Below are 13,050 nucleotides of genomic sequence, written 5' to 3'. Positions count from 1 at the left end.
CCGAGAGTTGAAAGGACACCATAAAACTGCCACAAACTGCCCGGAACGCCCATCGTGAGTGATACAGCACAGTTGAGCATGTAGACGTGCAAAGGGAAGATGCATAAAAACATCGATGAGTGAAGCATTGAAGGACACAAACATACAAACACTTGGAAGGGCGTATATTCTGTGGTTCTGATCATGATTCAACTGATATGGGACCGAGACTTCATTTCTTTTAGGTTTAGGCTCTGAATATAACGTCGGTGTTTCGGTTTTAGTCATCGCCAAGACGTCGATCTTAGTCGGAGGGTTCTCCCAGTCCAATATCTGCTGAATCTTGAAACCTCGATATTTTGGTCGTCGAATTTCAATTGTAGCTACCCGGGCGTCGTTCTTTTGTTGTAGCTATCGCGATGCGTCGATTTTTTAGTTATAGCTATTTCTGCTTTTTAGGAGCCTGAATATGCTCCCTTGGGCTTGTCAGAATGCTATATTCGTAGTTTCGAATCCAAGATTCGCCATCATTAGGTTTCTAGGTTTGTCAACACTATAACCTAGCTCGTGGGTTTCACCAAAATGGTAATCGTCCTAAGACGTGCATCACTTCACCTTTTTCCACATCAAACTGACACTCCGTGATATATCTGAAATATTGTTCAAGGCCGCGTCAAACCCACCCCACTCACCCATACAGTGTCAAACTAAACACTATTCCAAGACAGGCGTTTTAGTCTATAGAGTTCGAATTCTTATGCTTGGCAGTCGTCCGGTAGAAACGTGTTTTTAACATCATTATTTGCAAAATGCAAAGAACAAACAAGACATCAAATATTTGAAAACCTCCTAATATCATCTATTCATATACATAGCAGTTATTTGTCATATTATCATACTCAGATGTAGAAGTTTTCAGACGTGACTGACATTGGTTTGCATACCCATTGTGATACACGATTCATAACTAAAAAAACCCAGTCAAGATTCTTTAGATATGTTGAATTTATTTTTCACCCGCGGTCGTTGACACCATTCTCACGTCATAATTGCACATGATCTCAATACGTCTGTCTGCAGGAGGACGCCCCGTTCTAAATAGTGTTAGAGAAAAGTTTTTTTTAATGTTAAAAAAATGCATTAAGGCCTCCACAGGTCGATATTCAAGCATCTCATTAACATAACGGAAACACCAAACATGAAAAATAACATTATTATGATAATGCCATTGTGTTAATCGGCGGCGTTACATCATCTGTGCGTGACTGTGACGTTTATGTCAGTTGACATGGTGTCACAAACTGTTCTTCTGAAGATGTTCGTTTTTATTAGTTACACGTTACCTACTACATAGGGCATAGATACAGTATGGCATAAGACATATATAAAATATAACTTACATACAATACAATATGACTTAAATACTATATTGCATTGCACATGTACAATAAGGCATATATACACTATGACATAGGGCATGGATACAATATTAGATAAGACATGCATAGCTACAGTAAGACATAAGTACAGTACAGTATGTCATAACACATATATACAATACGACATGACGCAAAGATACAATATGGCATTGGACATGGATACAATATGACGTAAGCATAGATACGATGAGACTTAAGAACGGGGGCGGTCGGGTAGCCTAGGAATTAAAGCGTTCGCTCGTCACGCCGAAGACCCGGGTTCGATTCCCGACACGGGTACAATGTGTGAAGCCCATTCCTGGTGTCCCCCGCCGTGATATTGCTGGAATATTGCTAAAAGCGGCGTAAAACCATACTCACTCACTTAAGAACGATATGGCTTAAGACATATACAATAAGGCATAGATACAATACGACATGACACAAAGATACAATAAGACTTAAATGCAACATTACATAAGACATATACAATATGACAAACGACATGTACACAATATAGTTCCATACTTGCCAGAGATGGACTTTGACGATTCACTTCTATTCCAGATGAAGCCGCTATTACAGACGTTGCTCTTCACGCTGTTGCTGTCAGTGCTAGTTGACCCCCAGGCCCCCGACTTCCAGCTCCCAACCCCCAGGGTGAGGCAGGCGTTGGCGCTCGCCAACTACCTGATGAGAAGGCCCGTGGGTGCCAGGAGTGTCAGGAGGGACTGCCGCCTCATCCCCCAGTCAGATCTTGACACCATATTTAATGCCATCAGACGAGCCAAGAGAGACACAGTGAGTAGCATACAAATCTCTACTAAAACAGCGTTTGGGGTAAAAGGTCAGATCATGTGTTATTGATACCAAAATATTTAAACATATATTCTAATCTCATCAAAAGGTTAGGGCACAAGTTATCACAATTTAGAACTTGTAAGTTTTACTTGTATGCTTAATTACAATTAATAAATTCAAAGACAGAAAGAAAGAAAATAAATAGAGAAACGTGTGTACATTCACATTGCGCACACATTGCGTTTTCTTTATATATGTATGCACATTCCTAAACATGTTTAAATGTCACGGGTAATGTCGAATTACAGTAGTCTCCCTCTGACTGTCAATGTCTACATACATATCATATAACTGATTGTGTTATCGACCCAATACACTTGATTTCACTATCCAGTAAATATGCAATTAAGATCTCCCAGTAGGTACTACAGTTAAGCCATATGCATAGATGCATGGTTGTAAAACCTTTGACACTATAAGACAAATGGGTCGATTCATTCAAACCTGCTATTCACATTGTATTCACATTGTATTCGAGTTCAAATTTACTAAATTAGTCTTAAACATGAATGACATCATATGATGAACAGAGTATTGTCCTCGTGTGCTTTCCTAGTGTAAATACCATATGTAAGGACTAAAAAATATGTATTATACTCGCCATAGGCTCGTATGATACAATTCATATTCCTAACATATGATATTTAGGATACGGAAACTCATTTAACCAATTATCTCAATTATCTGGAAAAAAAATGCCCAGAAGTCTTAGTCTTTAATACTGGAGATTCTTTGTGACAACGACGACGTCATGTGTTTCAGCGTCTCCGCCCCAACGTCCACGACTGCTTCGCCTTCCTTCACTCCCACCCTCAAGTCAACGCCGGCGCACACGGCGGGCCCGGATTCTTGCCCTGGCACCGAGTCTTCGTGTTCCTGTAAGTAGCGGTGAAACTCTGACTTTGTCATCATATATGTTTGGACATGTTGATTGTGTCCAGGCACCAAGCGCGTGTACGTTCTCCGGAACCTATGTTGTGTCGGCTGCCACCTTTCTAGTTACAGCGAGAAAGCTGATTTCTCATATTTTGAAAGATCTAAAAGAAATCCTTTGTCTGTAACCAATTTTCTGAGAAGATCTAGATTCGGTAATTAGCGGCGCGTGTGGAACTGTGACAATACCTTTAAGTATATTGTAAGATCAATATTATTATATTTGAGTTTGAATACGAGTGAGTGAGTGATTATAGTTTTACGCCGCTTTGCAGTATTCCAGCAATACCACCGCGGAGGGAACCAGAAATGAGCTTCACACATTGTACCCATGTCGGGGTTTGAATGCGAATAATTTGATGGACGGGAATTGATGTTTGCAATGACTGTCGGTGCCTCTTCAAACCTTAACAGATAGAACACAAGAATATGACTAGTTTATGAATTCAGTAGAGCTTGTCATGAATTTGAAATACATTATTTAGTGAGACGAGGACTAAAGGACTACGTCGTAGAGACCCCATTCGTGTTTCCATATGGTATTCTATATGTTCCATACCTTGTTTTAATAAACAAAGACGTGCAGCAGTATACAATGTCGTTTATTCTATTCTCAGGTACGAGAAGATGCTACGAATGTACGAGCCGACTGCCAGCATGTGTTTCTGGGACAGCACCCTTGAACCCGACAACTCCGCGGAATCATCAACATGGACAGAAGGTCTCTTCGGTAACGGTAACGGCCCGGTCACCACCGGCCCGGGTGCAGGATGGACGACACCTGTTGGACGCCTGACCCGAAACACAGGTCAGCGAGGAAGGCCAATGAACATGGCCGACATCGAGAACATCCTGTCGCAAGGAACCCTGGGAGAAGTCTCATTCCCTAACGGCCATGTCTCGTCCAACGTAGAAGAAGTCCACAACCACGTCCATGTCCACGTTGGCGGCCACATGGGTCAGATTGAGACGGCTGCATACGACCCCGTCTTCTGGTTTCACCATACTTTCGTTGACTGTATCTACGAGTGGTTCAGAGATGAACAGAAGAGCCGGGGTACCGTCAACATTCAACGGGACTGGCCACGAGACTGGGGCGAGAACTCCCATGGTCCCTTCAGGCCAATGAGATTGGGATCCCTGAGAAACATTGACGGCCAGAACGACTTCTTTAGCACAAGAGTACTTGAGTGTCACCGTGTTCCTCGTTGCAGGACGAACGCTGACTGTGGACGTCACATGACCTGCGAGCGTCGATCTAGTAGATGCACGAGCACAACGCGGGTAACACAGAGCAACAACTTTTTCAATGGCCTGATGGGAATGCTGGGTAATATTGGCACAGTCGGAAACTTGGGTAACCTTGGAAACATGTTCGGCGGAAATATTGGAGGATTTAACCAGAACAACGGCGCAGGTGCGATGAATGGATTCAATACCTTCAGAAACCCAAATCAGTTTGGGGGTCCACAACAGGGGAATTTTGGGGGTCCACAACAGGGGAATTTTGGGGGTCCACAACAGGGGAATTTCGGTGGCCCACTTGGCGGTCAGCGTAACTTTGGTGGACCACCCGGAGGTCCTCAATTCGGTCTCCAAGGCAACGCTCAGTTCGGACCCCAAGGCAATCAGTTCGGACGCCCTCAAGGCGGTAATGGTTTCGGCGGAATGGGCCCTGGGGGTCCCATGCCTGGGGGTCCCATGCCCGGGGGTCAGGGAGGAAACTTCGGTCGAGGTGGAGGTGGTGGATTCGGCTTTGGTCAATTTGGGAAATAATCTATTGCTTCGTGGTCTCATCTCTGTCATATTCGGCCTACTTTTATTATCACGACAGTTAAAATTGACAATACTAACCTCGAAAACAATAAGCTTTACGCAAAGAGTAATTTTCGTGTTATTTCATAGTAAATGTGTGAATGTAAAGTACCTTGAAAATAAATGCTCTCTGTTTTGACATGTTCTAGTTATCAGATATCTTTCAAGTACCGCTATCTTCACATGTACATCTGCAATTATGAACACATAGAAGTCCAGATATTGAAACGTAGGATCATCTTATCCAAGGCCAAGGGAAAAACGTTTTTGGAATTGGGTGCTTAGAAATTCACGATTTATTTATGAAGACAGACCATATATATTTTATAGACAATGTTGCCAAAAATAAACGTCGGAGATGTAAATAGATATTTATTGTTCTTGCTCGTTCCAAAGATTGGTGGTTTCACGTAGATTTAAGTTGTTGATTTTTTGCAAATATATATATTATATATGTATATACCTAATAAATGATGTTTGAGTGAAGCTTTGTTTGTTGGAAGAATGATAAATATGTAACAGGGAAATTGAAAGAGAAGAACATGAAATGATGAAATGAATAGGATATATTTCTGGCCGCAGTAATAACGTGACGTAATGTCTGTATGATTATATATGGATGCCTTCCAACCACATCGTTTTCAAGTACACTCACCGGATGGATTGTTAGAACTGGCAACCAAATAATTAAAATGTATAAACACTGTACATGTATGTCATGTCCGAAGAGCACCTCCAATTGATTATTTCTTGGGGCGAGGGATTAAAGGTAGTCGTCGAGCCCTCGTTCCAAGCGGTGATTAATACCAGAATGTGGCTTACATGTCTATTCATACGTTGTAACTGGTATTTGTAACACTAGTGTCGCGTGAAGAAAGGGAATATTATGACGTATTAATATCACTTGTTACTTAAGGTCTTCCAGTGCTACCCCGTACGTACTATTAAACCTACGCCGTAATCAAACAAACATAAACATACAGGGGACGTACAAACCCGTATCTACACCTCTATACAGTTATCACTCATAAACCTGTAGTGTCGACCTCCAAACCTGCATATGTATACACCAATTCACAGTTATCACACACAAACTTTGTAGGGTCGACCTTTAAACCTGTGAATTCTTTACACCATCTTTATGGAATGCGAATGTACACACTCTGGCACCGGAGACCAGCACTGTCTTAGTAGACACGTTAACGCCACTGGCGTCGCGCAGGTAATTTCTGAGTATGATGGCAGTCACAATGTGGTGAAAAACGGGTCATCCCCCTGCGTGGTTGATCGCTGCCGACTACCTGAATGTCACTGGGTAACTGATCCAAACGTTTGGTATCGATTCCGTGCTCTACTTATCATACTTTGGCTGACATCAAAGACGTTGCAACATGATCTTCTGTTGATCCATTTCCAAGCATGCCTGTGCATCTTCCTCATTCTTCGATCGTTAAACGAGGGGAAATAAGTGCATTCAGTTGTTGCAATCCTTAGTAGCAAATGTTATTGTGCTCTCTGATAATGATATGCAACGGTTCTGTCACGATACATCCATAAACAGGTTTTCACTCACCTCGTGCACATCATGCCCAGGACTGCATGCCTCTGTCCGTTCATCATGAAATTGGGGTCCTCTAGGGATTACCCAATCATTGGGTACCGGGATATTTTAATATGTATTTGCTGGATGATTTTTTGATAACATCAAAACTTGATCCTTATCAAACCTCGAGCAGTATTTTGTTGTTCTATTATTAAATTACTTCGACACTGAAAACCGAAAATAACCGAGTGGTTTTTAGTAAGGTTACCAGGAGATGAATTTAGATAACCTGCCCCCGGCGTTACCCGATATATATTTCATACATTCTAAGTCCTTGCCTAACAAGCAAGAATGTCAGTAAGATTGACGAGACATCGCCACTACTATCCTCCCCACCCACCACCCATCGTTTTCCCCCCAACATCAACATGCTTGATATAAGTAGCCACTGAAAAGATAACATGTTTATCTTGTGAGTTGATAACATTATTCAAGAAAGGAAGATATGTTGATCTTAACTTGGAATCCTTGTTACACTTAAATGAGACCGGGAATTCATATTCCCCTGTCACAATTGGTACAAACACTATTAACAGCATCAATATCTTTCGACTCACAACACATATTTACATTGAAATAATGTAATGAGATTCTAAATTACAAAAAGATCTTAATGATGACTTGTTTGGTAAAACAGATAAATACATTTCCGGTTGAAGATGCGACTTTATTACTATATTTGCTGAGATGATGCGAAGAAAAAACAGTTTTGTACCAGTTTTGTGCAAATATATCTTTCACTCGCTGCTTCCCATAAACACTTGAATGTAACCAATGTCCGTGAAATCCACACAAAAGAAAAACCACATGTAAATAATAGATTACTTACCTCAGATACCCAGTTATCTTTACCTTTATCATCTAACAATTATTTACATTGAAGAGTATATCTGCATTCTTCCATTCTTAGTGAATTTATCCAGTATTTAACTACTCTCACTTGACTACACACAAACATACACTCTCTAAAAAAGAAACGCACAGGTAGATTTTTAGTAAATTTATTGTACCTTATAAAGTCGATATATTTAATTTAATAGCAAAGATACAAACATGAAATTTTGGTGCTCGATAGTCACATGTTGTCGTTGTACAAAGGCTTTAAGAACTGTTCATTGTCATGTCACATAAGGTCACAAGGTGGCGCTGAACTCAGTATCTCGTGTGTCCGCACTGACTGGATAAGTGTACGACTTCTATCCTCCGGAATTCTGCCCCATTCTGCTTGTAACGCGTTGGCCAGTTGTTGGAGTGTCTGTGGCGTGTTTTGACGTTGACGTACACGTCGATCGAGTTTATCCCAGAGGTGTTCGATTGGGTTGAGATCTGGAGATCCCGATGGCCAGGGCAAGTCATTGATGTTGGCATTATGAAGGTAGTCTACCGTGACACGAGCTGTGTGCGCCGGACCGTTGTCCTTTTGAAACAGCTGGGGGTCAATTATTGGAAAAAGACGTTGTCGAATTTCAAGGCTGTAAGGTATGGCACCAACGCAAGCGTCGCTGTCGATGGATCTGTTGCAAAACATGGACGATAACTGGTCTTCTGGGTCGGATTCCAGCCTCGCGAAATTGGTTCCTGACAGTCTGGTCTGATCCTCCTCAAATCAGGGATGCGTCCTGAAGTCTCCGTAGCTGTGACAATTGAATGACAAATTATTGGTTCATGCTTGCCTTTTTATAGCAACTACCACGAGTTCCGAATGCCATAACTTTCACGTGCATTTTGCTTCACTGTTTATCACCAGCATCATAATATCATCATTATCATGATGCACAAATATACCATAGATATATTGTTCGTGTATTTCATTAACAAGTTCATTGATAAAGAAAATTAACAAAACAGGACTCAAAATACATCCCTGTCTTAAACCACTGGACGTTGAAAAACAATTTGTTTTACCCTTGTCAGACATTATGCAAACTTTGGAGAACATTAACCACATCCCCGCCACCATCACCCTGCCCACATAATCCCCTCCACCATCATCCACTCCACCATTCCCCCTCAACCATCATCCTCCACCACCACCCTGTCCACATCATCCTCTCCCCATCATCCCTTCGAGCATCATCCCCTCCACCATCATCCTCTCCACATCATCCCCTCCACCACCCACCCCCACCTTCCCCTCCACCATCCCTCTCCAACACCATCTCCACCAACACCGTCATCCCCTCCACCATCTCCACCACCACTATCATCCCCTCCAGCATCTCCATCACCACCATCATCCCCTCCACCATCTCCACCACCACCATCATCCCCTCCACCATCTCCGTCACCACCATCATCCCCTCCACCATCTCCACCACCACTATCATCCCCTCCACCATCTCCACCACCACCATCATCCCCTCCTCCATCTCCACCACCACCATCATACCCTCCACCATCTCCACCACCACCATCATCCCCTCCACCATCTCCACCACCACCATCATCCCCTCCACCATCTCCACCACCACTATCTTCCCCTCCACCATCTCCACCACCACCATCATCCCTTCCACCATCCCCACCACCACCATCATACCCTCCACCATCTCCACCACCACCATCATCCCCTCCACAATCATCCCCTCCACCACCACCATCATCCCCTCTACCATCTCCACCACCACCATCATCCCCTCCACCATCTCCACCACCACCATCATCCCCTCCACCATCATCCCCTCCACCATCTCCACCACCACCATCCCTTCCACCATCTCCACCACCACCATCATCCCCTCCACCATCATCCCCACCACCATCATCCCCTCTACCATCTCCACCACCACCATCATCCCCTCTACCATCTCCACCACCAACATCATCCCCTCCACTATCTCCACCACCACCATCATCCCCTCCACCATCTCCGCCACCACCACCATCCCCTCCACCATCTCCACCACCACCATCATCCCCTCCACCATCATCCCCTCCACCTTCTCCACCACCACCATCATCCCCTCCACCATCATCCCCACCACCATCATCCCCTCCACCACCACCATCCCCTCCACCAGCACCATCATGCCTTCCACCATCTCCTGCACCACCATCATACCCTCCACCATCTCCACCACCACCATCATCCCCTCCACCATCATCCCCACCACCATCATCCCCACCACCATCATCCCCTCCACCACCACCACCATCCCCTCCACCAGCACCATCATCCCTTCCACCATCTCCACCACCACCATCATCCTCTCCACCATCTCCACCACCACCATCATCCCTTCCACCATCCCCACCACCACCATCGTACCCTCCACCATCTCCACCACCACCATCATCCCCTCCACCATCTCCACCACCACCATCATCCCCTCCACCATCTCCACCACCACCATCCCCTCCACCATCTCCACCACCACCATCATACCCTCCACCGTCTCCACCACCACCATCATCCCCTCTACCATCCCCTCCACCAGCACCATCATCCCTTCCACCATCTCCACCACCACCACCATCACCCCCTCCACCATCTCCACCACCACCATCATCCCCTCTACCATCTCCACCATCACCACCATCCCTTCCACCATCTCCACCACCACCATCATCCCCTCCACCATCATCCCCACCACCATCATCCCCTCTACCATCTCCACCACCACCATCATCCCCTCTACCATCTCCACCACCAACATCATCCCCTCCACTATCTCCACCACCACCATCATCCCCTCCACCATCTCCGCCACCACCACCATCCCCTCCACCATCTCCACCACCACCATCATCCCCTCCACCATCATCCCCTCCACCTTCTCCACCACCACCATCATCCCCTCCACCATCATCCCCACCACCATCATCCCCTCCACCACCACCACCATCCCCTCCACCAGCACCATCATCCCTTCCACCATCTCCTGCACCACCATCATACCCTCCACCATCTCCACCACCACCATCATCCCCTCCACCATCATCCCCACCACCATCATCCCCACCACCATCATCCCCTCCACCACCACCACCATCCCCTCCACCAGCACCATCATCCCTTCCACCATCTCCACCACCACCATCATCCTCTCCACCATCTCCACCACCACCATCATCCCTTCCACCATCCCCACCACCACCATCATACCCTCCACCATCTCCACCACCACCATCATCCCCTCCACCATCTCCACCACCACCATCATCCCCTCCACCATCTCCACCACCACCATCCCCTCCACCATCTCCACCACCACCATCATACCCTCCACCGTCTCCACCACCACCATCATCCCCTCTACCATCCCCTCCACCAGCACCATCATCCCTTCCACCATCTCCACCACCACCACCATCACCCCCTCCACCATCTCCACCATCACCATCATCCCCTCTACCATCTCCACCATCACCACCATCCCCTCCACCATCTCCGTCACCACCATCACCCCCTCCAACATCTCCACCACCACCATCATCCCCTCCACCATCTCCACCACCACCATCCCCTCCACCATCTCCACCACCACCATCATCCCCTCCACCATCTCCACCACCACCATCATCCCCTCTACCATCTCCACCACCACCATCATCCCCTCCACCATCTCCACCACCACCATCATCACCACCACCACCACCATCCCCTCCACCATCTCCGTCACCACCATCACCCCCTCCACCATCTCCACCACCACCATCATCCCCTCCACCATCTCCACCACCACCACCATCCCCTCTACCATCTCCAACACCACCATCATCCCCTCCACCATCTCCACCACCACCATCATCCCCTCTACCATCTCCACCACCACCACCATCCCTTCCACCATCTCCACCACCACCACCATCCCCTCCACCATCTCCAACACCACCATCATCCCCTCCACCATCTCCACCACCACCATCATCCCCTCTACCATCTCCACCACCACCATCATCCCCTCTACCATCATCCCCTCCACCATCTCCTCCACCACCATCATCCCCTCCACCATCTCCACCACCACCATCATCCCCTCCACCATCTCCACCACCACCATCATCCCCTCCACCATCTCCACCACCACTATCATCCCCTCCACCATCTCCACCACCACCATCCCCTCCACCATCTCCACCACCACCATCCCCTCCACCATCTCCACCACCACCATCATCCCCTCCACCATTTCCACCACCACCATCATCCCCTCTACCATCTCCACCACCACCATCATCCCCTCCACCGTCTCCACCACCACCATCATCACCACCACCATCTCCACCACCACCATCATCCCTTCCACCATCTCCACCACCACCACCATCCCCTCCACCATCTCCAACACCACCATCATCCCCTCCACCATCTCCACCACCATCATCCCCTCTACCATCTCCACCACCACCATCATCCCTTCCACCATCTCCACCACCACCACCATCCCCTCCACCATCTCCACCACCACCATCATCCCCTCTACCATCTCCACCACCACCATCATCCCCTCCACCATCTCCACCACCACCATCATCCCCTCTACCATCTCCACCACCACCATCATCCCCTCCACCGTCTCCACCACCACCATCATCACCACTACCACCACCATCCCCTCCACCATTTCCACCACCACCATCACCCCCTCTACCATCTCACACCACCATCATCCCCTCCATCCCCTCTACCATTATCCCCTCTATCATCTCCATCATCCCCTCCACCATCCCTCTACAACACCATCTCCACCATCACAATCCCCCCCCCCCCCCACCTTCTCCACCATTACCCCCTCTACCATCCACCCCCACCTTCCCCTCCTACATCCACCCCCACGATCTCCTCCAACGACATCACCCCCTCCACCATCACCCCCACTACCATCCCCTCAACAATCACTTCCTCCGCCGACCCGTGAAGATCCGGGGTAGAATAGGTCTTCAACAACCCATGTTTGCCGTAAAAGGCGACTGTGCTTGTCGTAAGTGGAGACTAATGGGATCGGGTGGTCAGCCTCGCTGACTTGGTTGGTGTATGTCCTCATATCCAAATTGGGTGGATCGATGTTCATGATATTAATCACTGGATTGTCTGGTCCAGACTCGATTATTCACAGACCGCCGTCATATAGCTGGAATGTTGCTGAGTGCGGCGTTAAACAATGAACAAACAAAGTAACTAAATACTGTTCACGTTTGCTACACAGACGCGGCATTTTGACTAGTATTTTACTGACGCTTCACCTATTGTATTTGCACCAACTGCAGGAGTATATTCAGGTATATGTAATGGTAAATCTTCAGTGTTATCACACAAAGCCCATGCTGCGGGCAATCCTTTTGGCTAGAAGCTATAGTGATCCAATGTTTATATTCTAGCTATTGGTTCAAAATGTAAAACAAAATAAACAACATTATTCATTCAAATTCGCCATACGTTGGTATATTTACACGTTTTGTCTGTTTCATGTGTATCTCAATAAAGAGCATTGAGAGCAT

The 13,050-nt window shown here is 46.7% G+C and overlaps 2 protein-coding genes across 2 annotated transcripts; one reads left to right on the top strand and one right to left on the bottom strand.

Annotated features, from left to right (window-relative positions):
• Positions 1 to 1,964: 1,964 nt before the first annotated feature.
• Positions 1,965 to 4,967, top strand: LOC139452606 (tyrosinase-like protein). The gene is made up of 3 exons (XM_071234138.1): positions 1,965 to 2,198; positions 3,021 to 3,136; positions 3,809 to 4,967. The coding sequence occupies exons 1-3, from the start codon at positions 1,965 to 1,967 to the stop codon at positions 4,965 to 4,967; spliced, it is 1,509 nt and encodes a 502-aa protein (XP_071090239.1).
• Positions 4,968 to 7,732: 2,765 nt separating this feature from the next.
• LOC139453903 (uncharacterized PE-PGRS family protein PE_PGRS54-like) lies at positions 7,733 to 12,436 on the bottom strand. Its single transcript, XM_071235350.1, has 9 exons — positions 12,364 to 12,436; positions 12,051 to 12,206; positions 11,682 to 11,861; positions 11,445 to 11,597; positions 10,761 to 11,084; positions 9,924 to 10,664; positions 9,015 to 9,827; positions 8,738 to 8,888; positions 7,733 to 8,123 (listed from the first exon to the last, which is right to left on the bottom strand). The coding sequence occupies exons 1-9, from the start codon at positions 12,434 to 12,436 to the stop codon at positions 7,733 to 7,735; spliced, it is 2,982 nt and encodes a 993-aa protein (XP_071091451.1).
• Positions 12,437 to 13,050: the final 614 nt, after the last annotated feature.

The sequence above is a fragment of the Haliotis cracherodii genome, unplaced genomic scaffold (assembly GCF_022045235.1).
Source record: "Haliotis cracherodii isolate W230 unplaced genomic scaffold, xgHalCrac1.p SCAF_10, whole genome shotgun sequence".
Classification (NCBI taxonomy): Eukaryota; Metazoa; Mollusca; class Gastropoda; order Lepetellida; family Haliotidae; genus Haliotis; species Haliotis cracherodii.
This window is presented reverse-complemented; position numbering and strand designations above follow the sequence as displayed.